The sequence below is a fragment of the Anas acuta genome, chromosome 2 (genome assembly GCF_963932015.1).
Source record: "Anas acuta chromosome 2, bAnaAcu1.1, whole genome shotgun sequence".
NCBI lineage: Eukaryota > Metazoa > Chordata > Aves > Anseriformes > Anatidae > Anas > Anas acuta.
In genome coordinates, this window is record NC_088980.1 from 1,415,409 (window position 1) to 1,439,958 (window position 24,550).

Genomic DNA, 24,550 nt, shown 5'->3' on the forward strand with positions numbered 1-24,550 from the left:
TGCGATCCCAGTGCTGCATGAGGCCGTTTATTGAGCATTACAGAGGCGAAGGCGTAAAGGGGTAAAGGATGCTCGGGGGTAGGGGAGGGGGAAAAAAAAATAGGAAGAGGAAAACTGTGCACCTATACAGGGGGGGCCGGGGGGCCCGGCTGCTACATGGTCAGCTCCTGTGGGGGGAAAACATAAAATCAGGCACTGCGGGATGGGGATAACCCTATAAAAAAACCCAAAATCCCTTTTTTTTTTTTTCCCCTGGCTCACCATGATGGCGTTGACGATGTCGTTGTTGTTGTGCCGCAGCGCCCGCACGGCTTTGGGGCGCGAGACGTTGGCTTGGGCCATGACCAGCTCGATGTCCCGCACCTCCAGCCCCGTCTCATCCACCTGCGGGGTCGGGAACAGCGCCGTCAACCCCAAAAAAAATCCCAAAAGGGGAGAAAAACCCATTCCCGACCCGCCCTACCTCCTCCTCCTCCTCGCTCTCCTCCTTGATGGTGAGCGCGGGCGCCGTCTCGGTGATGAGGGGCGAGTGCTCCATGGGCACCTTGAATTTCTCCGCCGCCGCCTTGTGCACCTGCTGCGACAGGTCCTCGATCTGCGGGGACGAGGAAAAGGGTCGTGGGCTGCTCCTTAGGGTCCTTTCCCACCTCCCTGACCCCAAAAAATCCCAAATCCCACCTTGGCTTCCCCGAAAACGATGTAGATGTCGGAGGCGGGGCTCTTGAAGACGTCGGGTTTGGTGATGACGAAGAGGATGTTCTTGGATTTGCGGATGGTGATGCGGGTCACGCCGTGGATCTGCCTCAAGCCCAGCTTGGACATGGCCTGGGGGTTTTTTTTTGGGGTCACGCGTTGAGGATCAACCCTACAGACCCCGCTGGGGCTTGTAGGGCCGTGCCCAGGGGGTCTCCAACCCTCAGTAATGGGATAAAGCGGGATGGGGACACCCAGCCGCGACCCCAGGGATGGGGGCAGCACCTTGGGGAGCACAGGGGGTCTAATCCCAACCCCATAACCCCCAAAAATAAACCCTATAGGGCAGCACCACCCATCCCATCCCGTCCCACCTTCCTAGCCTTCTTCTCGCTCCGGCTCTGCTTGGCTTTGCTGATGCTCTCCTCCCCCGTGCCCAGCGAGTGGGTGAGCGGTGCCTACGGGGACAGGGACAGAAGTAATGGGGTTGGGGTCACCAAAATCCCTCGGGTGCCCCGGGATGGGGGTTTTGGGGCTTTGAAACCCCCCCAACCCTATACCTGGGTCTGCGCCGGCCGCGGCTCCGCGCCCTCGGGCTCCTCCAGCTCCGGGATGGATTCGTCGTTGCTCTCCGACTCGTTGCACGACCCTACAAAAAATCCAAAAAGGATCGGGTTGGAGACGCCTCCACCACCCCAAAAAAAAACAAAACGCCCCCAAAAAAAACAAATCTCCCCACTTTACCTTTATGGTTGGCCTCTCCCCGCCGCGGCGCCGCCTTGTCCTCCAGCAGGGCGATGGCAGGGAGGTGTTCGGGGGCGCCGGGGCAGTTATAGGGCAGCTCGGCCTCGCTGGACGAGCTCGATTCGGATTGCACCGAGCCCCGGGGGGCCCGGCGGGGTCCCCCCTCTGCCGCCTCCGACCCCCGCGTGGTTTTGGGGCCGCCCGGTGCCTTCCTGCCCCGCGCCTTCTCCTTCTGCGGGGACGGCTCCGGCGCTGCGGGGATGGGGGATATTGGGGTCACCGCGGTCCCATAAGAAGGGGAAGCCCCCTCACCCCAAATTGGGCTTGGTAGGGATCCCAGAACCCCCTCCAGGGGTTGGTACCCGGGATGCTCACCCCAAAACCAGCACCACCCAACCCAAAACACCTCCGGGGACCCCAAGGGGATGGGAGATATTGGGGTCACCATGGTCCCATAAGAAGGGGAAGCCCCCTCACCCCAAAATTGGGCTTTGTAGGGATCCCAGAACCCCCTCCAGGGGTTGGTACCCGGGATGCTCACCCCAAAACCACCACCACCCAACCCAGAACACCTCTGGGGATCCCATGGGGACGGGAAATATTGGGGTCACTGTGGTCCCACAAGAAGGGGAAGCCTCCTCACCCCAAAATTGGGCTTGGTAGAGACCCCGGCACCCCCCCAAGGGTTGGTACCCAGGATGCTCACCCCAAAACCAGCACCACCCAACCCAAAACACCTCCGGGGACAGGAGATATTGGGGTCACTGTGGTCCCACAAGAAGGGGAAGCCCCCTCACCCCAAATTGGGCTTCGTAGCGACCCCAGCACCCTCCCGGGGGTTGGTACCCGGGATGCTCACCCCAAAACCAGCACCACCCAACCCAAAACACCTCTGGGGATGGGAGATATTGGGGTCACTGTGACCCCACAAGAAGGGGAAGCCCCATCACCCCAAAATTGGGCTTGGTAGAGACCCCGGCACCCACTCCAAGGGTTGGTACCCGGGATGATCACCCCAAAACCAGCACTACCCAACCCAAAACACCTCTGGGGACCCCATGGGGATGGGAGATATTGTGGGACCACAGTGACCCCAAAATTGGGCTTGGTAGGGATCCCAGAACCCTCTCCAGGTGTTGATACCGGGGATGCTCACCCCAAAACCAGCACCACCCAACCCAAAACACCTCCGGGGACCCCATGGGGACGAGAGATATTGGGGTCACCGTGGTCCCATAAGAAGGGGAAGCCCCCTCACCCCAAAATTGGGCTTTGTAGGGACCCCAGAACCCCCTCCAGGGGTTGGTACCCAGGATGCTCACCCCAAAACCAGCACCACCCGACCCGGAACACCTCCGGGGACCCCATAAAGACCCCCACGGGGACGGAGGGCACCTTATGGGGACAGGGGGCACCCTATGGGGTAGACTCACCCTCCAGCCTCTTCCTGGAGGCCGGTGGGGCCGCCGGGTGCTCCTCCAGCCTCGGGGCGAGCCCTGAAGTGTCCTCCGAGCGCGGCGGTGAGGAAGAGGAGGAGGAGGAAGAGCCGGGAGGAGGCACTTGGACGAGTTTGGAGGCCGCCGGCACCGAAACCTCAACCGGGACCTCTTGGGGTGCGGGGTCCTCGGGGGTCCCGGGCTCTGCTGGGGGGTCCGAGGGCACCGAAACGGCCTCGGGGGGGTTGGGGGCAACCTCCCCGCGCTCCTCGGGGAGGGGTCCCGCTGTCACCTCTTCTTCATCTTCATCATCATCATCCTCCTGCTGTTTAGGGGGTGTCGGGGGGTGCTCGCCCTCCACCGGGACTTTGGCATCGGGGTCTTCACCGGGGGGCAGCGGGGGCTCCTCACCCCACGGAGGGGTGCAGGGGGGGCTCCCGGCATCTCCCGGCTCCTGGGGGTCTTTGGGTTCAGGCTCGGCGATGACGGTGCCTTCGGCCTCAGCCTGGGGGGGCTGCGGAGGCTCCGTAACAGCAGCAAGGACGACGAGAGGGGGGCTTTGTCCGGACCCCCCCGGTGCCGGGAGGTCCCCAAAATCGCCCTGCAGCATGGTGGCCACGCGCCGGCGATCCTCCGAGCTCTCCGGCAAGGCACCGAGCGGTGAGGATGAGGAGGAGGAAGATGAGGATGATGATGGTGGTGGGGGTTGGAGCAGTTCGAGGGGGGCCGGGGGGGTCCCCACGTACACCTCCCGCTCCGAGGCGGTGAAACGCAGCGGAGGAGGCGGGGGGGGGCTGGAGGAGGCCGGGGGTAGGAGGCAGAGAGCCATGCAGGGCCGGGGGGGCAGCGAGGAAGAGGAGGAGGAGGAAGGCTGGAGGCCTTCCCCCGCGCTGTCCTCGGGGGCGGTGAAGAAGCTGGAGTCGGTGCGGGAGCGCGAGGTGTCCAAGGGCTCGGGAGAGGAGTCCTCGGAGGAGGAAGAGGAGGAAGATGAGGAAGAGGAGGCAGTGGCGTCCCACTCGGCCTCCACCTTGGTTGAGGCCGGCTCCAGGTCCTCGCCGGAGGCTTCCTCGGGGTCCTCCGCGTCCCCCCCTTCGTCCTCGTCCCCCGGCTCCTCGGTGGCGGCGCTGTCACCGTCACCGTCGCCCGGCGGTGGGGACTCGCTGCCCGCGGCCTCCCCGTCCTCCTGGAGGGCCTCGACCTCCTCAGCGGCCTCCTCCTGCTCCGGGGCCTCCTCCGTGACCCCGTCCTGCAGCTCGGGGGCGTCCTCATTTGGGGTGGGGGCCGTCCTGCCGGCCTCGTCCTTGGGGTCACCTCCTTGGGGTGGGCACGGAGGCTCCGGGGCCTCCATCATGGTGGCCTCAACTCGTGGGCGCCGTTGGTGGCGGGCAGGGTGGGGGCGTCCCCCCGTGGCCATGGGTTGGGGGTCTTTGGTCTCCCCGGCGCAGGGGGGCTGTGGGGGTGCTGGCTGCGGCCTCCAGATCCACATCGGGGTCGGCCTCCGGGTGGGCCTCCACCACTTTTGGGTCTCCGTCACCTCCGGGGCCTCCACCATTTTTGGGGTCTCCGTCACCCTCCACCACTTTTGGGGTCTCCACCATCTCCGGGACCTCCACCACTTTTGGGGTCTCCACCATCTCCGGGACCTCCACCACTTTTGGGGTCTCCACCACCTCTGGGACCTCCTGGGCCTCCACCACTTTTGGGGTCTCCGTCACCTCCGGGGCCTCCACCACTTTTGGGGTCTCCACCATTTTTTGGGCCTCCACCACCTCCGGTGTCGCCTCCTCGGCCTCCTCCAAGGGCAGGGACTCCGTGGGGACAGCAGCCTCCATATGGGGTGGCTCCTCTGGGACGGGGTCGGGCTCTTGGAGGACATCGGGCTCCAGGGTGGAGGCCTCCTCCGGCTCCGAGGAGGATGAGGAGGGGCTGAAGGCCTCCCCCGTTGGCTCCATGTTGACTTCTGTGGCAGGAGCCTCAACGGAGGCCACCTCAGAGGCCTCCACCACCACCTCCTCCTCCTCCTCTTCCTCATCCTCTTCATCCTCCTCTTCCTCAACCTCCTCCTCTTCCTCAGCCGGGTGGGCACCATCTTGCTCCCCCTTTTCGGCAGCCTCCAAAATTTGAGGCCCGGAGGCCGCCTCACAATTTGGGGCCCCCCCCAGCGACGGCCCTCTCCTCCCGGCCACGCAGATGAGCTCGATGTCCCCTGAGGAAGGCTGGGGGTCCCCGGGGGTGCCGGCGGAGGCCGGGGTGAGGGGGGTGGCGACCCCCCCGGCCCCCCCAAGGCGTGGCGCTCGGTGCCGTAGAGCCGCTCGTCCTCCTCGCCGTCGTAGGAGGCCGAGTCGGAGGAGGCCGAGGTGTCGTCGCGGAAGGCGAAGGACTCGTCCACCCCCTCGTTGATGGAGGTCTCGGAGAGCGAGCGGAGGAAGGAGGCCGAGGTGCTGGCGTCTTCATCCTCCTCTTCATCATCTTCCTCATCTTCATCCTCCTCGGAGAGGGGCTCGGCCGCCGGTTGGGCCGGCACCAAAGTGATCTCCACGGCCTCGGCCTCGAAGAGGAGGCTGCCGCGGAAAGGCAGCAAGGCCGCGGGGATGAGGCCGCCGGGGGAGCCTTCATCCCTCAACGCCTTCCCACTGCCCCCGTCCTCATCTTCATCTTCCTCCTCCTCCTGCCTCGCCGAGGCCTCATCCTCATCCTCGGAGGAGGAGGAGGAAGAGGAAGAGGAGGATGAGGAGCGGTGGGTGAAGGCCGCAGGCCCGGCCTCGCCGTCGGGGGCCTCGACCAGGAGATTTGGGGAGCAGGACGGGGAGGTGCTGGCGGTGCCCGAAGACCCCCAGCTGCCCCCCTCGGCCGTCATATAGGATCCGGAGGGGGACGTGGGGGGGGAGCCCAACCCCTCGCTCCCCACGTCCCCCCCATCTTCATCCTCCTCTTCATCATCCTCCTCCTTTTGGGGTCGAGCCCCCCCGGTCCTCACGGGGGTGGAGGGGGCGGTGAAGAAGAGGTCGGGGTCCAGGTTGGAGGCCTGGGGGGGGCGGTTAAAAGGGTGGGGGGGTTCCGGAGGGGTTTTGGGGGGGCAGCTCGTCTCCTCGCCCATCACGATGCGGGTGTCCAAGGGGTCTGTAGGGGGGGCAGAGGGGGTGTAGGGGGGTTTTGGGGGGGTGGGGGGGGGCAGCCCTTGCTGGGGGGGGCCGTGCTCGGCCGCATGGGGGGTGGAGGGGCCGGGGGGGGCGTCGCAGCTGGCCCCCTCGGGTTGGGGGCGAGCCTCCTCCTTGGTGGGCATCGGGGGGGCCACGGCGGCAGCTGTGACGACGTCCCTGGGGGGGCTGTGGAGAGAGGGGGTGAATTTTGGGGGGGGGCAGGGAAACCCCCTATGTCCTCATAGACCCCCCCCAAAAAAAAAAATAAATGGGGTAGAGCCCCCCCTTTGTGTCCCTACCCAGGGAGGGGGGGGCTTTTTGTCCCTAATTTAAGCCCAGGGGGACACATGGGGGGGGTGGGGAGGGTTATAGGGGTGACCCCCCCCAAAAAATAAAATAAATCCCCCTATTTGAGGTTTTGGGGTGGTGGGAGCAGCCAGACCCCCCCCACACCCAGTTCCATCCCTTGGATGACACAGCAGCACCCAGGGCATTTAGGGCTTGGGGGTAACCCTAAGCATTGAGACCCCCCAATTTTGGGGGAGGACATAACAGAACCCCCCCCACCCCAAAATCCATCACACCCTCATCACTGCGTGGAGTTGAGGGTCCTGACCCCAAAGACAGGAGGGGCACACAGCCCTCCCCACCCCATAAAAACCCAAAAAAGCCCCAAATCACCCCAAAATGCCCCAAATCCCCCCCAAAAAAGCCCCCATTACCTAGGGCTTTTATGGGGGGCTCCATAGGGCAGGGGAGGCTCCAGCAGCACCCAGAACCCCCCCCCAGGACCCGAGGGGGTTTTATAGGGGCGGGGGGGGGGGGGGGGGCGGGGCTGTGGGGCTGCTGGGAAGGGGGAGGGGCCGCCCCTGGGAATTTTTTTTTGGGGGGCGGGGGGGGAGGGTCCCATAAAAGATGGGGACACTTTTTGGGGGTGGTTTTGGGGGCGTAGCAGTCCCCCCTCTATTTTTTTTTGGGGTGATGTTTGTGCTGCACTTATGGGGTGCTGGGGGGGGGGGCTGTGCTTTATGGGGGGGGCTTTGGGATCCCCATTTGCACCCAGGATGGGGATGGGGGGGGTTGGGGGGGGGCTTTTTGTCCCCAATTTAAACCCGGGGGGGGGATACAGGGGGCTGGGGGCAATGGGATTGGGGCACCCCCACTCTGTCCCTATAGGCTTAAACCCTGTGCCCCCCCCAGCCCCAAATTCACCATGGGGACCCCCCCCAGCTCTGTAGGGTCCCTTTAACCCCTTATTGCCCTAATCCCCCCTCCACCTTCCCCCATCCCCTCCCTTCCCCCCTGGCCCCATTTGGGCACTGCCCCCCCCCCCCATATCCCCCACTCCCTGGGGGGGGGGCAGTGGGATGGGAACACCACTGGGGCCCCCCCCCGGCCCTATATCTGTGGGGTGACCTTGGGGAGCGGTGACCGATGGCCCTTGGATGGGGGGGGTGGGGGGGGCGTGGGCACCCTTGGGTGCTGTGGGGTCTCCTGGTAGCGGGGGCACAATTTGGGGCCGGGGGGGGGCAGGGTGGTGTCCCTCCCCCCATATGGGGGGGGGGGCAGGAAAGCCTCAGGTCGAGCGCTGCCGCCCCGCGTCCTCCGTCCCCGTGTCCTCCTCTGTCCCTACAACCTCCAGCCCTATATCCTCCAGCCCCACAGCCTCCAGCCCTATAGCCTCCGTCCCTGCAGCCCCACAGCCTCCAGCCCTACATCCTCTGACCCTATAGCCTCTGTCCCCACAACCTCCAGCCCCCCAACCCTACAGCCTCCATCCCTGCAGCCCCACAGCCCCTGTCCCTACAGCCTCCATCCCTCCGACCCTACATTCCTGCAGCCCTACATCCTCTGTCCTTGCATTCTCTGACCCCACAGCCTCCGTCCCTCCAGCCCTACATCCTCCAGCCCCACAGCCCCCATCCCCGTGCCCTCCATCCTCTGTCCCTCTGGCCCCACACCCTCCATCCCTGCACCCTCCAGCCCCACAGCCTCTGTCCCTACAGCCCCACATCCTCCGGCCCCACAGCCTCCATTCCTCCAGCCCCACAGCCTCCATCCCTGCACCCTCTGTCCCTACAGCCTCCGTCCCTGCAGCCCCACAGCCTGCAGCCCCCCAGCCCCACATTCTCTGGCCCCACACCCTCCATCCCTTCATCCTCCGACCCTACACCCTCCATCCCCTCAGCCCCACATTCTCTGTCCCTGCAGCCCTACAGCCTCCCTCCCCCCAGCCCCACATCCTCTGGCCCCCCAGCCTCCAGCCCTACAGCCTCCAGCCCCCCAGCCCCATATCCTCCACCCCCCCAGCCCCACAGCCTCCATCCCTGCAGCCCTATAGCCTCCAGCCCCACACCCTCCAGCCCCCCAGCCCCATATCCTCCACCCCCCCAGCCCCACAGCCTCCATCCCTGCAGCCCTATAGCCTCCAGCCCCACACCCTCCAGCCCCATATCCTCCACCCCCCCAGCCCCACAGCCTCCATCCCTGCAGCCCTATAGCCTCCAGCCCCACACCCTCCATCCCCCCAGCCCCATATCCTCTGGCCCCACACCCTCCATCCCTGCAGCCTCTGTCCCTGCAGCCCTATAGCCTCTAGCCCCACACCCTCCATCCCTGCACCCTCCATCCCCCCAGCCCCACATTCTCCGGCCCCACAGCCTCCATCCCTGCAGCCTCTGTCCCTACAGCCTCCATCCCCCCAGCCCCACATCCTCCGACCCTACAGCCTCCGACCCTCCATCCCTCCCCGCTCGGCCTCCCCCACCCCTTTTATTTTAGGGCCTCCATCCCCGGCGTTGCCGCGAGCCCCTCACCTGCCACCGACGAACCCGAGAGAGGCTGGAGGCCGGGAGCGAGGCCAGGAGCCTCCGGCTGCGACCCGGGGGGGCTGCTGGAGGCCTCCTCACCGGGCATGGCCGAGGGGTTTTGGGGACCCCCCCCCCCTCCAAGGCCCCCCCCTTCAGCCCTGGCTTCGCTTCGGCGACGTTGGGCGACGGCGGCTGCGCCGGGCGAGGCTGAGCATCGGTGTTGGGGGGGGGGCACACACAGAGCCCCGTCATCCCGGATGATGTCAGCAGGTTTGGTGTTTTTTTTTTTTTTTTTTTTATTATTATCCCTCCCCCTTTTCTTTTTTTTTTTTTTTTTGTTTTGTCCCTTTATTTATTTATTTAGCCCCAAAAAGAAAAGCACGAGGGGCGTGCGCCACTGCGGTGCTGCGGCACCCCCCGGGGAGGGCGCATTTGGGGCGCGCAGGGGAACCCCCCCCCCCTTTTTCCCCCGTTATTTCCCCCATTATTTAATTTTAAAATAAAAATCAGCCCCCCCCCATGCCCCCACAACCCCTTTTCCATATTAACAAGGGCTCGGAGCCCCCCCCCGTGCCCCCTAAAACCCGCTGACGCCGCACATTTAGGGTCCCCCCCGCGGCGTCTCCAAACCCGCTGTCCCCAAACCCTCTGTGTGCCCCCCCCGGGGGGGTTGGGGACAGGCTGGTGCCACCCCCCCCCCGGTGTCCCCATGGCGCTGCCACCTCTCCTCCCGTTTCCATGGCGATGGGGACGGCTCCCTGGTGATGCTGAGGGGGGGTCACACATTTGGGTACCCCCCCCCGCTGTGCCGCCAGACCCCATCCGGGCGCACAGATGGCCCTAAAAGAAAGGGAGGGGGGGGCCTAGAACCCACGGGACGCCCCCAGGACACCCAGTGCCCTTTTGGGGTAACCACCCCAATTGTCCAGACCCCAAAACCCCCCCCAAATCTTTCTGCCCCCCCCCCCAAAAATCAAAGCCCGAGGCGGGTGCTGGCGCGCTGCCGGTGCCAGGAGCAGCCCTGGCCGTGACTCAGCAGCCGCCGCCTCAGCCCCATAGCAGGGCCCTGCCGGGGGGGGCTCCGACCCCATTAGGGGGGGTGGGGGGCGTGGAGAGGGGTGGCGGTGACCCCAAAACCAAAAACCCGCTGTTTTTAGCCCAGATGGTGGCTTAATCCCCCCCAAAAAAAACCCTCCTGGTGGGGTTTTGCTGGCTGGGGGGCGTGGAGTGGGGACAAAGGGGTTGGGGGGCTCCCTGGGGGTGCATTTGGGGTCCTGCTGCCCCCCACAAAGCCCCCCAAGGCTGCACCCCTCATCCTCAGCTCTGTGGGGGGGGCCAACCCCAAAAGCAGAATTTTGGGGGTGCAGCGAGCACCCCAACCCTTCCCCTGCTCCCCACACCCCAAAAACAGACCCCAAAAGCCTGGCCCCGAGCGGCGCAGCCCCCCCCGGCCCCGTAGATGCAGCAGGGTGGAATGGGGGGGTTTATTAGGGGAGGTTTCTTTATTAGGGGGGGGTTTTGGGGCCACGCTAGCTCGCCAAATCCTTGGCCAGGGCCTTGTTGAGCTTGTCCCTGAGGTACGCCACCCGCTGCCGCTCCAGCTTCAGCTCCAGGAACTCGTAGTGGGGGACCTGGAAAGGGGGGAAAAAAATAAAAGGGTGAGGGTTGGGGGTCATAATATGGGGTATTTGGGGTGCGGGGGTGCTGTGCGTGGCTTGGTTTTGTCCCCGCAGCCCCACAAGCAGGGGCAGGGGGCCCATGAAGCACGACCCTATTGCTGTGGCAGCCCCTGGGCCGGTCCCCGCCACGGGGTGGAGGCGGGCACCGAATTTGACAAGGCTGCGGGCTCCCAAAGCGACCGTTTCCTCCTTATTTTCCCCCAAAAAATCTCCAGCCACGATTCGGGGGGGGCACAGCACCTCAAACTGCAGATTTTTGGGCAGAATGTGGCCAAATTCGGGCTTTTTGTAGGGTGAGAGCCCCCCAGGGCCATGTGTCTCACTGCCCCCGCTGCCAGCAGGGCCATAATTCCCCCCCCAGGGCCATAATTCCCCCCCCAGGGCCATAATTCCCCCCCCCAAGCTATAATTACCCCCCCCCCGGTCTATAATTACCCCCCCAGGAGGCTGATTAATGCCCCGGGGCAGGGATCAGGGCGCTAAGCCCCTGCCTGCTGTCCTCCCCTATTACTGATCCCCCCCCTCCTGGCGGCTAATCCCGCTGTAGGATCGCTGGGGGGCTTTTAGGGGGGCTCTGCCCCGCTGCAGCGAGCCCCCAGGAGTAGGGGGAGAGGGGCAAAAAGCTCCCAAAACCCTTTGGGGAGCGTTTGGGGAGCCTTTTGGGGATTGGGACGGCTTGAGGGTGACCCTAAACACAGTAGGGTCACCCCTTGGGTGCTGTCCCGCTCCTCCAACCCCAAAAAATGAGGAAATGGGGGCAAAAGGAGGAAGATTTCTCCTAAAAAGAGGTGAAAAGCAAAGTTTGGGGCTACTCACGTCCACCAGCAGGAAGCCGGCCGCCTGCACGTGGCGCCGGGCCATGGCGTAGCGGCCCAGCAGCTCCTTGCCCCTATTGCTGAAATTTGGGAACTCCCACCTGAGGAAGGCGACCCTACAAAGGGAAAAGGGGAAAAGGGGATGTCAATAGGGCAGGGGGAAGGAGGGAGCTCGGCCCCGAGCTGGTTTTTGGCTCCCAGCCCCAACCTCCTGGCTCCCGGCGGCAGCGGCTTCGTCCCTTCGGCGTGGAGGAGGTGGGGGGCGGCGAAATCCTTTATGGGGAGGGGTTTGTTCTCGGCGTTCACCACCACCTCAGCATCTGCAGGGAGCAAAAAACCCAAAAGGAGGCTTTTAGGGACACCGAGCTGCCGCCCCACAGCTCCCTTCGCACCCAAAAAGCCTCAGGAGAGGTTGGAGGCTGCACGAGAAGGGACGACCCCAAAATGTAGGGATTAAGCCCCAAAATCGAATCCTCTCCCTCCTGGTGGTGCGAGGAGAGGGCGCGCTCACCGATCTGCCAGCCGTAGATGGTGGGGGCGTCGAATCGTGCCCTGTCCTGGCCGCCCAGCACCCCCGTTAGGGCTTCCCGCAGGCTGCCCCGCAGCTGGCTGCCTCCTTCCCCCGCTGACCCCACAGTTCCCAACAGATTTGGGGTCAGGAACGGGCCCTGGTACTCGGGGATCTCCAACCTGGCCGTGGCGTTGATGTGCAGCAGCTTCACCCGCAGGTTTTGGGCTTTGGGGGACGGATCGGCTGGCGGGGAGGGGGAAAAAAAAGCAGAAATTAGGGTGAAAAGCCCCCAAACGAGCAGCCCCAGGGCACGGTGGGGGTGTCTGTGGCACGGTTTTGTCCCCAAAGTCCCACGGGAAAAGGGGACGAGGGGCCCATGGGCGACAGAGCTCGCTGTAGCAGCCGGCTGGCCAGTCCCCGCCACGGAGGAGGAGGCAGGGACCGAATTTGACGGGGCTGCGCCTCCCAGAAGGGCAGATTTGGGGTGAAAACCGCCAAATCTTGGCTTCTCGAGGTGTAAATTTTTAGGGACGGTCTCACCTTGGATGCGGGCGCAGAAATCGGGCGCCAGGGCTCGCTGCAGGTAGTGGGGCTTGGCTTGCTGCAGCACGCACAGCGACCACACCAGGTCGCTCAGCAGCTGGGGCTCCAGCCCGTCCAGCTGGTCCCGAAGCTCCTCGTGGACCTAAAAAACACAAAAAAAACACAGAAAAAGCACCCCGAGGAGCTCCAACCCCCTCTGTTTGCTGCTTGAGGCTTTGGGACCACTCCGTGGTAGCCTCGTGGTTTTTTTTTCCCTGCAATGCCTCAAAAATTAAATTAATCAGAGGGGTGGTCGCACTAAATGAGCTTTGAAGGCTTCTCTAACCCTCAGGATTGGGATTTTTGGGGCTGTTCCTCCTTGGGTGGGCTCTCTGGTCCCGTTAGAGCAGCTCAAGGAAGGTTTTTCAGCCTGTCCTGAGCTGTGGGGTCCTGATTCCCATTCCCTACAGGGCCCTGGAGCCTCCCCACACCCATTTTTTGGCTCGGGATGTGTGAGGAGGGGAAGGAGGAAGCTCGTACCATGTTAAAGAAATCCTCGCTGCCGCTGGGCTGGAAGTTGAGGCGGGCGAAGGAGAGGATGATGCTGCACAGGTGGGCGACCGAGAGCTGCTTGGCGTTGTCCAGGGCGTACTGGGGGACACGGGAGACAAAAAAAAAACAAAATTGGAGCGAGCAGGGACAGAAAAAAGACTCAAAACACCACCAGGGATACACCCAGCCCCACGGCAGGGCAGGAAAACGCAGGCACGGGATCCCTCAGGAGTCATTTAGGGTTTTTTTAATTTTTTTTTAGGGGAAAGCTGAGCTCTGGGGGTGTTTTCTTGCGCCCCCTCACCTGCGCGATGGCCTCGAAGAGGGGGAGGCTGAGCCACTTGAGGAGGGCGAAGGACCTGATGCAGCGCGTCACCTCGCCCGGCGTCATGCTGGCCACGTGGGGCTGCAGGTCGGTGGCGAGCTTCTGGAAGACCTGGGGCTGGTGGAAATTCAGTTTTCCTTTAAAGGGGCAAAAAGAAGAAAGAAAAAAGAAAAAGCGGCAGCCGCTGACACCGAGCTGGCACGGGAGCTGGCAGGGTGCCACCAGGCTGATTTTATAGGGCCAGGAAGGGGTTGGGGGCATCCAGGAGGGGAGTGAGCCCCCTCTAAGGTTGTTTATTATGGGATAATCCTTAATTTTTTTAGGATAAACCCGACCCATGAAGGCTATGGTGCTGCATTTCCCTTTTTCCTGCAGGCTGGCAGGAAAACCAAGCTGTAATTGTGACCACACACACCCAGGCCGTGCCCAAACGGGCTCTGGGGTGAGGCAGCAGCACGGAGCCGAGCGTTCACACCCTGAACTGCCACAGGAGGTCTCCCTCAGCGAAAAAAAACATGATGGGAGCACAAGGAAGAGCTGAAGGGCAGGGAAATGTTGTGCTGTCAGCGTGTGGGGCTGGAAACGAGGTGGCTGTGCTGGCTGGCACCCCGCTGCCAGCCTCCCTGCTCCGTCCCAGCTCACCCCGAGGATCTCAGAGCGCAACTCGAGCACCCTACAGGAGCTCGCCGGGTCCCAGCGCGGCCGAGGGGCTCACCATAAGCAAAAATCAGGTCGGTCAGGGTGGCGAGGTCGAGCTCGGTGTGTTTCTGCAGGAGGTGGTAGGACAGGGCGCGCAGCAGGGGCACGCAGCGGCGGTTCTGGTAGGCCAGGGCCAGGGTGATCTTGCGGATATCTTCGGGGCTGAAGTGCTCCGCCAGCTCCAGGGCCTGAAAAAAAAAAGGCTGGGATGTCAGGGGGAGGCAGGCAGGGAGCTGTGGATGAGGGGGGTGAGGTGCCACTGGCCCAGGTGTCGTTGGTTGAGGTGGTTCTGGCAAAAAATGGGGGGATTCTGGCACAAAATAAGGGGTTCTAGCACAAAATAAGGTGGTTCTAATATAAATAAGGAGATTCTAGCACAAAATAAGGGGATTCTGGCACAAAATAAGGGGATTCCGGCCCAAAATGAGGTCGTTCTAGGACAAAATAAGGGATTCTAGCACAAAATAAGGTGGTTCTAACACAAAATAAGGGATTCCGGCACAAAATGAGGGGATTCCGGCACAAAATGAGGGATTCTAGCAAAAAATAAGCTGGTTCTAACACAAAATAAGGGATTCCAGCACAAAATAAGGGGATTCTGGCACAAAATAAGGGATTCCGGCACAAAATAAGGTGGTTCTAGGACAAAATAAGGGATTCTAGCACAAAATAAGGTGGTTCTGGCACAAAATGAGGGGATTCTGGCACAAAATGAGGGATTCTGGCACAAAATAAGGTGGTTCTGGCACAAAATAAGGGATTCCGGCACAAAATGAGGTGGTTCTAGGACAAAATAAGGTGGTTCTGGCACAAAATAAGGGGATTCTGGCACAAAATAAGGGGATTCCGTCACAAAATGAGGGATTCTGGCACAAAATGAGGTGGTTCTAACACAAAATAAGGGGATTCCGGCACAAAATAAGGGGATTCCGGCACAAAATAAGGGGATTCCGGCACAAAATAAGGGGATTCCAGCCTCACAGAGCAGCACATCAGCCTTCAGGCAGCTCCCACCTGCCAACTCCCCTCCTGCGTGGCTCCTGGGGGGGGGAAACGCTTCTCCTGAGCACCTGAGCTGCTCCGAGAGCTGCCCGTGGGCACGCAGCAGGGCGTTATTACAGAGCTGAGGCTGTTTTTTTCCCCAAAAATGCTGATTTGAAGGGAAAGGAGCAAACTGAGAGCTCCCGGAGCCCCCACCTTGTCCTCCAGGCGGTCCATCAGGGCCGGGGAGACGTGGCCGACCTTGGCCATCAGCGTCACCACGCTGCGGGTGCCCTCCAGCTCCGTCCAGCGCAGCTCCAGCTTCCTGACCACCTCGGCCAGCAGTTTGCTGTCTTTTTGGGGTCTGGAAGCCAAGAATTCGGCCAGGGAGGCGAGCTGGCGGAAGGTGAGGCGGCGCAGCCTCCACAGCACCTCGTGCTCCACCGACTGCATCTCCCGGCTGCTGCTCGGCAGCCCCAGCGAGTAGAGGCTCTTCAGGACGTTCACCAGGGCGTTGTTCCACACCTGGGAGATCTGGGGAGAGAAAAGGAACATAAAAAAACATCAATCAGAGAGAGCTGGGGCAAAAAGATGGCATTGCCCTGTGGTTATGGAGGGAGCTGGTGCTCAGGGGGCTTGCACCAGGCGGCTCTGAGCAAATAAAACCTTCAACTTCCCCTCCAACCCTTTACCTAAAGTCCTAAAACGGTGCTCTTCAACTTTTTGGGGCTGAAAAGATGAAGTAGGACACAGCTAAGAGGCAGGCTGCTGGCCCCGGGCACCTCAGAGCCTTTTCCCTGCGCCCAAGCCCTAAGATTTGGGATCTTTGGCTGGTCGAGGTGTTGCGACGTGGTTAATGACCGCCTGCTTCAGCAGGGGGCTGATCTCTTGGGATCCCTTCCAACCCCTACAGCTCCCTGATTCTGCGATTTTAGTTTATTTTATGTCATTTTTAGTTTATTTTATGTCATTTTTAGTTTATTTTATGTCATTTTAGCCTGCATTGGAGCCCCTGAGCACCTGCAGATCCCCTTCTCGCATCCCACACTGCGTTAGCCACGACCGCAGCAGCTTTTTGGAGAAAAATAGCTGTGCACAGAGAGATTTTCCTTCATTAACTCCCAGCTAATTGCCTTCACAGCCACCCCTCTGGGCAGCGAGGCTGTGCTGCCACCTTCTCGCTCTCCTTGCAGAGCTCGGCCCTGCCAGCAATGGGGGATCCCTGTTTTTAAGGAAATATTCTGGTGATGTGGGGGGATAATGGGGGAATCCCTATTTTTAAGGAAATATTTTGGTGATGTGGGGGGATAATGGGGGATCCCTGTTTTTAAGGAAATATTCTGCTGATGTGGGGGGATAATGGGGGATCCCTATTTTTAAGGAAATATTTTGGTGATGTGGGGGGATAATGGGGGATCCCTGTTTTTAAGGAAATATTCTGCTGATGTGGGGGGATAACGGGGGATCCCTATTTTTAAGGACACGTCCTGCTGATGTGGGGACCCTTTTTTGAGCCGAACCCGGTGCTGTTGGGCACCAAAACGCCTCAACCACCAAACTTTTGACCAGGTGGCACCTTCGGCTCACAGAAACAACTAAAAATGAGTGGAGAACGGGAAAAAAACACCCATAAAAGTGGAAGGAGGAGGGAGGAGGCACCTTGAGGGCTGTGCTACGTGTCCGGGCACCCACCTGCGAGTCCATCACGCCGAGCAGCTGCTTGAAGCGAGGGTCCTGCAGCAAACCCTGCGGCTCCAGCTGCTGCTGGGCGGCCAGGCGGGACAGGCGGCCGATGAGCAGCGAGGCCTGGTTGCTGCTCAGCCCCGGCTCCTCGCTCAGCTCCAGCAGCTCCCGAGGCCCCTGGGCCGCCTCCAGGAGCTCCCTCAGCGCCTTGGGTCCCTGCGCCCCGGGCTTCTCCTCAGTTTTTTCCTTCAGGGCCGAGCCCTCGGCGGCGGCGGCGGCGGCTCCCGGGGCGTGAAGCGAGGAGGCCCTGGGGGGGTGGCGGAGGCCTGAGGCAGGGCCGGGCCCCAGGGAGATGGCGGCGAGGTGGCGCCAGCAGCAGCGCCCCACCAGCCGCGCCGCCATGCTGAGAGAGAAGCCGGGGCTCAGCGCTGCATCGCGAGGCTGCGAAAAGAAAAATTCAAATTAATTAATTTTTAAAAAGCGGCCCCAAAACGCGCCCCCCCCCCCCCTTCTTCTTCTCCGTGCCCTACCGCGCCCCGGTGCTCCTGCCGTACAGCACGCCCCGTGGCCAGGCGCGCACTGATGACGTCACGGCAGCGACGCTGAGTCTTATTGGCTCGCCGCGCGGCGCGCAGCGCTCTGATTGGTTCAGATACAGAGAGACAGGAGAGCGGCTTCCGGTGTACGGCGGCTGGGCGCCGCCATTTTGTGCGCAGGGCTCGGCCCCTGCCCTTGTGCTGGGTCAGGGAGGGAGGGGGGGGGGCGGCTCTGTTGGGGGAAATCCGGCCCTTTTTAACCTCATCGGTAATAAAAAAAGCATTTTATGGTGTTGGACAACTTCCTCATGGCTCATGCTTGGCCTTTGGCCGTGTTTGTTGCCCTTTCGGGGCCGTTCCTCCTCCTCCTCCTCCTGGCTCCGTGCCCGCCGGGTCACACAAACACCGAACACCCAAAGCCAGAACCCGGAAAAGAAAAAAAATAACTAAAAATAGTCCAATCTGAACAGAACCACCCCAAAACCCAGCCCCTGTGCATGTGGGACCCAGTGCCTGACCCCCAGCCTGCCCCTGGCACTGTCCCCACGCGGCCTCCCCTCGGCTCCTCCCGGCCCCACAACCCAAAGACCCCCGGCTGCTCCTCAGGGCTCCTGCCCCACAGACCCTGCATTGACCCCGGGGCCTTCCTTTGGCCTCCATTCCCCTCCATTGGCCTCCTTTGGCCTCGATGAGCCTCCATAGGCCTCCTTTGGCCCCCATTGGCCTCCATTCCCCTCCATTGGCCTCCATTGGACTCCTTTGGCCTCCATCAAGCTATTTTGGCCTCCTTTGCCCTCCATTGGCCTCTTTTAGCCTCCATTGGCCTCACTTGGGCTCCATTACCCTTCTTTGCCCTCCTTTGGCCTCTGTTGGCCTCCATTCCCCTCCATTCCCCTCCATTCCCCTCCATTGGCCTCCATTACCCATTTTTGCCCTCCATTGGCCTCCTTTGGCCTCCATTTCCCTCCTTTTACCTCCTTTGCCCCCCTTTGCCCTCCATCTCCCTCCTCTGCCTCCCTCCACCCCCCTTTGCCCTCCTTCCCCCTCTCCTCCCCCCCCCGCTGCCTCCAGGGCCCGTGGCCCCGTGCTTGCCCCGCGGCAGAGCCGTGGCAGATTTACGGCCTCCCGGCACTTCCCAGCCTCGACGCCCACCTTCGGGGCCGTTTCGGGGCCGCCCTGCGCCGCCGCTCCCCTGCGCCTGTTTGCTCAGGGCCGCCGGCCTCCCCCTTTGCAGAAAACCCCGGCCGTGCCCCAAAAAAAAAACAGCACGGGGGGCTCATAAAAGGGGGCTCAGCTCCCAAAACCGGGCACGAGGAGGAGGCTGAGGGGGGAAATGAGGCCACAGTGGGGTCCCGGTGCCACCCTGGGGCTGGTGTCACCTCAGGTTGAGGAGCCCTGGCAGGAGTTGGTGCTGTGCAAGTGTCACAGCCCCAAGTCCCTATTAATGTTCCAATTAATTAACGTCCCTATTAATGTCCCTATTAACGTCCCTATTAACGTCCCTATTAATGTCCCCATTAACACCCCAATAAACGTCCCTTGCACCCGCTGTGTCCGTGTCTGTCCCTTGCACCCCTTCGTGTCCCTGCTGCACCCCATAGCCCCCCCCTGAGTGCTGCTGTCCCCACGGGGATGTCCCCGGGGTGTCCCCAACGGGTCCCCTCCCCATATTCCTGCCCCTCAAGGGCCGCTGTCCCCATGTCCCCAGGGTGTCCCCAGGGTGTCCCCAGGGTGTCCCCATGTCCCCAAGCCGGCACGGAGCAGGGCAGGGCACGGCCACGTCCCCACCACCACACCCCCCGTCACCCCTCGCCCCTCGCCCCGCCGCCTCCCCCTCCCCAAAACCCCAACGGCCGCCTTGTGGCTGCCCCCGTGGGGCCCCGAAATTTCCGCCCAGGCCGCGTTGCACAAGGCCGGGGCCGCTAAAAGGCGGCGGGGGCTGCGGGGCGGCACGGGGCGAGGATGGCGAGCTGCTGGGTGCTGCTGCTGCTGGGCCTGGGGGGGGCCTGCGCCCTGCCCGCCCCGGCCCCCCTCGCCTACAGCCAGGCGCTGGCCCAGGCCGTGGACTCCTTCAACCAGCGCCCCGAGGTGCACAACGCCTTCAGGCTGCTCAGCGCCGACCCCGAGCCCGCCCCGGTGAGCACGGCCAGGGGACGGCGAGGGGACGGCGAGGGGACAGCCTGGGGACACTCTGGGGACCGCCTGGGGACATTGGGGGGACGTCCTGGGGACACCCGTGGGGGTATTTTTGGGATATTGTGGGGACAACCTGGGTATATCAAGGGGGATGATGAGGGAACATCTTGGGGACACTGGGATACCTTGGGGACACCCTGGGGACACCAAGGGGACACCCTGGGGACACTGAGGGGACATTGGGGTGACGTCCTGGGGACACCCGTGGGGATATCTTTGGGATATTGTGGGGACAACCTGGGTATATCAAGTGGGATGATGCAGGGAGCCCTTGGGGACACTTTGGGATACCCTGGGGACACCCTGGGGACACCCTGGGGACACCTTGGGGACACTGAGAGGACATTGGGGTGACCTCCTGTGGACACCCTTGGGATATTTTTGGGATATCGTGGGGACAATCTGGGTATATCAAGGGGGATGATGAGAGGACAGCTTGGGGACACCCTTAGGACACTTTGGGGACACCCTGGGGACACCTTGGGGTCACTGGGGTGATGTCCTGGGGACACACGTGGGGATATTTTTGGGCTATCATGGGGACAACCTGGGTGTATCAAGGGGGATGATGAGGGGACCCCTTGGGGACACTTTGGGATACCTTGGGGACACCCTGGGGACACCCTGGGGACACCTTGGGGACACGTTGGGGACATGAAACGGACACTAAAGGATCTCTTGGGGACACCTTGTGGCCATCGAAGGGACTTCTTGGGGACACCTTGGGGACACAGAGGGTGCACCGGGGGGACGGGGCAGGGGACGCTCTGAGGACACCCTGGGGGTATCGGTGGGACAGCCTGGAGTCCTTGGGGGACACCCTGGGGACATTGAGGGGACACTGGGGGTATTGGGGGGTACTGGGGGGACATTTTGGGGACATCAATGGGACTCCTTGGATCAACTTGGGGACACTGGGGGGATATCAAGGGGACATAAAGGGGACACTGGGGGGGCATTGAGGAGACATTTTGGGGACATTTTGGGGACATCAATGGGACTCCTTGGAGCAACTGGGGGGACATCTTAGGGACATGAAGGGGACACTGGGGGGGCATTTTGGGGACACCCTGGGGACACCTATGAGACACTTTGGAGAAACTGGGGGGACACCGGGGAGATATCAAGGGGAAGTGAAGGGGATACTGGGGGGGCATTGAGGGGACATTTTGGGGACATTTTGGGGACATTTTGGGGACACCTTGTAGCGACTGGGGGGGTGCTGTCACCGTGTCACCCCCCCGTGTCCCCGCAGGATGTCCAGCTCAGCTCCCTGCGCAGCCTCAACTTCACCATCATGGAGACGCGCTGCCCCGCGCGCACCGGCGCCCGCCCCGACTCCTGCGACTTCAAGGAGGACGGGGTGAGTTGGGGGGGTCCTTTGGGGTCTTTGGGGACGGGGACAGAGGTGACAACCCCATGGGGGGGGCCGCGAGACCCCCTTATCATTGTCACCCCCCCCCCTCCCTGCCCGCAGCTGATCAAGGATTGCTCCGGCCCCGTGGTGCTGCAGAGCGGCCGCCCCGCGCTCGATGTCACCTGCGTGGACTCCACGATGGAGGTGACTGGGGGGGGGACACCACAAGGGGGGGGACATTATGGGGTGTCCCCAAGGATGCTCGGGACACTCAGGACCCCCCCCGTGCTGGTGGTGAGGGGAGGGGACGCACAGGCTGTGGGGTGGCCCCAGGGATGTTGGGGACCCCCCTGTGCCGGTGCCTCTCCGGGGGGGACCTTCCTCGGAGGGAGGGGGGCGCATGGGGACACTCGGGGTGTGTCCCCCCCCCTTGGTGACACCGTTTTGTCCCCACAGCCCCGCCAGGTCAAGCGCTTTTGGCAACTGGTGCCGCTGGCCATCAAGATCTACAGGGCCTGGAAGAGGAGATGAGGCCCCCCCGCAGCCCCCCGACGCCGCTGTCCCCCCCTTTTGGTGTCCCCCCCCCCCAAATAAAGCTGCTTCCCGGCCGTGCCGTGTCCCCTCCGTGCGCTTTTGGGGCGCGGGGGGCACGGGGTGACGGGGATGGGGGTGGTTTTGGGGGGCAGCGGGGTGGGGGGAGTGGGGTCTGTCCGGTGGGGGTCCCAAAATGATGGTGCCCCCCCCCCCAGTGAACCCACGGGCATGTTTTGAGCTTGGGGACTTGTGGATATGGGGCACGTCCCCCTTTATGGGGTGGGGACAGCCACGTCCCATAGGAATTGGGGACAGCCACGGGATGGATGGGGCACGGGGGGGCAGGTTTTGAAGTGGGGGGCTGCGTGAGGCTGTGGGGACATTTCAGGGGACACGGGGGACATGGGGACGGCACCACAGCTTCATCTATGTGGGGATACGCGGGGCACGGGGTCCCCGCGTATCCCCACAGCCCCATCCCAAACCCCACTGATGGCCCCGGTGGCCCCATGCTGACCCCCCCCCGGGGGCATTTGGGGACATCCTGGGTTGGTGGGGGACTTTGGGGGAACAACCCCTGTGATTTGGGGACAAAACAGCACGGGGATGGGATGGAAACCACTTGTGGGGTCGGGGGGGCTTAGCAATGCCCGTTATGGGGTCGGGGATGGGGTCCCCATAGGACGCTTTGCAGGGGACGGGGGCAAAAAACCCGGCTGGGAAATGCCCCCGGGGACCCCCCCACCCCATGCCTGTTTCCCCCTGGGGACTTGGGGACATCTGTGGGGACGGGAGGCAAGGAGAGAGCCGGGGTCAGGCTTTGGGGTCGCGCTCGGCCCCGTTTATTTGCTCAGCCGAATCTGACGGAGGCGCCGGCTTTCACGTAGATGTGGACCCGGGGCCGAATATGTCGGATCTTGCCCAGTACGCGGCCGAATCGGCCCCGCTGGACGAGCACCGGCTGCGGGGAGAGGGGAGAAGGTCGGGTGTCAGCAGGACCCCAAATCGGGGAGCCCAAATGTGGGAGCCCAAATGTGGGAGCCCAAATCCGGGAGCCCAAATCTGGGATTCCAAATGTGGGACCCCAAACGTAGGACCCCAAATCTGGGATTCCAAATCTGGGAGCCCAAATGTGGGATCCCAAATGTGGGACCTCAAATCTGGAACCCTAAATCTGGGAGCCCAAGTCTGGGACCCCAAATCGGGGACCCCAAATCTGGGATCCCAAATCTGGGAGCCCAAATCTGGAACCCCAAGTCTGGGACCCCAAATCTGGGAGCCCAAATCTGGAACCCCAAATGTGGGACCCCAAATGTGGGACCCCAAATCTGGAACCCCAAATCGGGGACCCCAAATCTGGAACCCCAAATCTGGGATCCCAAATCTGGAATCCCAAATGTAGGACCCCAAATCTGAGCCCCGCACGCGCCCAGGACCCTCCCTCCGTCCCCCCTAGGATGGTGCTGTGGGGTCGTGGCACCACATCCCCGAAAATTTTGGGGACGGGGCCACCGCGGGTACACGGGGAAGGAGCAGGGCTCAGCCCCCACCCCATCCCCACCCATGGGTGCCCCCAAAACCCCCCCCAAAAAACTCACATCGGAGGAGGCGTCGGAGCAGCGCAGGTCGATGTCGGGGGTGCCTTGCTGGAACGTCACCGGCCCCGAGCACTCCTTGATGGCCTGGGGACATGTATGGGGTCACCCCACGTGTCCCCAGGCCCCCAGTGGGGTTGTGTCCCCCCCCCGGGACCCCCCCGGACTCACCCCGTTCTCCTTGAAGTCGCAGTCGTCGGTGGGGACCCGCGAGCCCGGGGCGCAGTCGGTCTCCATCAGGGTGAAGTTGAGCGCCCGCAGAGTGCCCAGGTCGATGCCCTGCGGGGAACGGGCACAACGGGGACCCCCCCGGGATGAAAACCCCCCCCCAAACCCATCGCCAGGGGTCCCCTCCGTGTCCCCAAGGTGTCCCCAAGAAGTCCCTTCGATGGGCACAAGGGGTGCCCAAGGGATCCCAAAGTGGCCCCAAGGGGTCCCCGCATCATCCCCCTTGATACAACCAGGTTGTCCCCATAATATCCCAAAAATATCCCCACAGGTGTCCCCAGGATGTCACCCCAATGTCCCCTCAATGTCCCGAAGATGTCCCCAGGGTGTCCCCAAGGTGTCCCCAAGGAATCCAAAGTGTCTCCAATGGGTCCCCGCATCATCCCTCTTGATATACCCAGGTTGTCCCCACAATATCCCCAAAATATCCCCAAGGGTGTCCCCAGGACGTCCCCCCAATGTCCCCAGACTGTCCCCAGGGTGTCCCAAAGGTGTCCCCAAGGGGTCCCCAAGGTGTCCCCAAGGAATCCAAAGTGTCTCCAATGGGTCCCCGCATCACCCCCCTTGATACAACCAGGTTGTCCCAGTGATATCCCCAAAATATCCCCATGGGTGTCCCCAGGACGTCCCCCCAATGTCCCCAGGGTGTCCCCAAGGTGTCCTAAGGGTGTCCCCAAGGGGTCCCCGCATCATCCCTCTTGATATACCCAGTTTGTCCTCATGATATCCCCAAAATATCCCCACAGGTGTCCCCAGGACGTCCCCCCGATGTCCCCAGAGTGTCCCCAGGTTGTCCCCAAGGTATCCCAAAGTGTCCCCAAGATGTCCCCGCATCATCCCCCTTGATATACCCAGGTTGTCCCCACAATATCCCAAAAATATCCCCAGGGATGTCCCCAGGACGTCCCCCCAATGTCCCCTCAGTGTCCCCAGGCTGTCCCCAGGGTGCCCCCTTGCTGTCCCCTCAGTGTCCCCTCGCTGTCCCCTCGCCGTCCCCTCGCTGTCCCCTGGCCGTGCTCACCGGGGCGGGCTCGGGGTCGGCGCTGAGCAGCCTGAAGGCGTTGTGCACCTCGGGGCGCTGGTTGAAGGAGTCCACGGCCTGGGCCAGCGCCTGGCTGTAGGCGAGGGGGGCCGGGGCGGGCAGGGCGCAGGCCCCCCCCAGGCCCAGCAGCAGCAGCACCCAGCAGCTCGCCATCCTCGCCCCGTGCCGCCCCGCAGCCCCCGCCGCCTTTTAGCGGCCCCGGCCTTGTGCAACGCGGCCCTGGCGGAAATTTCGGGGCCCCACGGGGGCAGCCACAAGGCGGCCGTTGGGGTTTTGGGGAGGGGGAGGCGGCGGGGCGAGGGGCGAGGGGTGACGGGGGTGGTGGTGGTGGGGACGTGGCCGTGCCCTGCCCTGCTCCGTGCCGGCTTGGGGACATGGGGACACCCTGGGGACACCCTGGGGACACCCTTGGGACACCCTGGGGACATGGGGACAGCGGCCCTTGAGGGGCAGGAATATGGGGAGGGGACCC

The 24,550-nt window shown here is 62.8% G+C and overlaps 4 protein-coding genes and 2 non-coding genes across 6 annotated transcripts; 1 reads left to right on the forward strand and 5 right to left on the reverse strand.

The window, feature by feature from the left end:
- NACAD (NAC alpha domain containing) lies at positions 1 to 9,060 on the reverse strand. The gene is given in 11 exon segments (XM_068673156.1): positions 1 to 167; positions 262 to 384; positions 464 to 595; positions 679 to 825; positions 1,068 to 1,151; positions 1,254 to 1,342; positions 1,438 to 1,689; positions 2,871 to 4,416; positions 4,517 to 5,128; positions 5,131 to 6,186; positions 8,822 to 9,060. Coding segments are annotated over 11 exon segments (4,164 nt in total). The 5' UTR covers positions 8,930 to 9,060; the 3' UTR covers positions 1 to 152.
- A 1,271-nt stretch (positions 9,061 to 10,331) lies between these two features.
- On the reverse strand, positions 10,332 to 17,274 carry TBRG4 (transforming growth factor beta regulator 4). Its single transcript, XM_068673161.1, has 11 exons — positions 17,121 to 17,274; positions 16,600 to 17,031; positions 15,124 to 15,441; positions 13,943 to 14,114; positions 13,207 to 13,364; positions 12,891 to 13,001; positions 12,369 to 12,513; positions 11,829 to 12,071; positions 11,526 to 11,637; positions 11,319 to 11,433; positions 10,332 to 10,454 (listed from the first exon to the last, which is right to left on the reverse strand). Exons 2-11 carry the CDS (start codon positions 16,990 to 16,992, stop codon positions 10,353 to 10,355), a joined length of 1,869 nt encoding a protein of 622 aa, XP_068529262.1. The 5' UTR covers positions 16,993 to 17,031; positions 17,121 to 17,274; the 3' UTR covers positions 10,332 to 10,352.
- LOC137852843 (small nucleolar RNA SNORA5) lies at positions 10,526 to 10,667 on the reverse strand. Its single transcript, XR_011094070.1, has one exon. It is a non-coding gene; the product is annotated as a small nucleolar RNA SNORA5 (small nucleolar RNA).
- On the reverse strand, positions 12,146 to 12,289 carry LOC137852844 (small nucleolar RNA SNORA5). Its single transcript, XR_011094071.1, has one exon. It is a non-coding gene; the product is annotated as a small nucleolar RNA SNORA5 (small nucleolar RNA).
- A 1,739-nt stretch (positions 17,275 to 19,013) lies between the features above and the next one.
- On the forward strand, positions 19,014 to 21,287 carry LOC137851631 (cathelicidin-3-like). Its single transcript, XM_068672925.1, has 4 exons — positions 19,014 to 19,262; positions 20,578 to 20,685; positions 20,800 to 20,883; positions 21,136 to 21,287. The coding sequence occupies exons 1-4, from the start codon at positions 19,089 to 19,091 to the stop codon at positions 21,208 to 21,210; spliced, it is 441 nt and encodes a 146-aa protein (XP_068529026.1). The 5' UTR covers positions 19,014 to 19,088; the 3' UTR covers positions 21,211 to 21,287.
- A 739-nt stretch (positions 21,288 to 22,026) lies between these two features.
- On the reverse strand, positions 22,027 to 24,301 carry LOC137851632 (cathelicidin-2-like). The gene is made up of 4 exons (XM_068672926.1): positions 24,058 to 24,301; positions 22,980 to 23,087; positions 22,812 to 22,895; positions 22,027 to 22,174 (listed from the first exon to the last, which is right to left on the reverse strand). The coding sequence occupies exons 1-4, from the start codon at positions 24,229 to 24,231 to the stop codon at positions 22,064 to 22,066; spliced, it is 477 nt and encodes a 158-aa protein (XP_068529027.1). The 5' UTR covers positions 24,232 to 24,301; the 3' UTR covers positions 22,027 to 22,063.
- Positions 24,302 to 24,550: the final 249 nt, after the last annotated feature.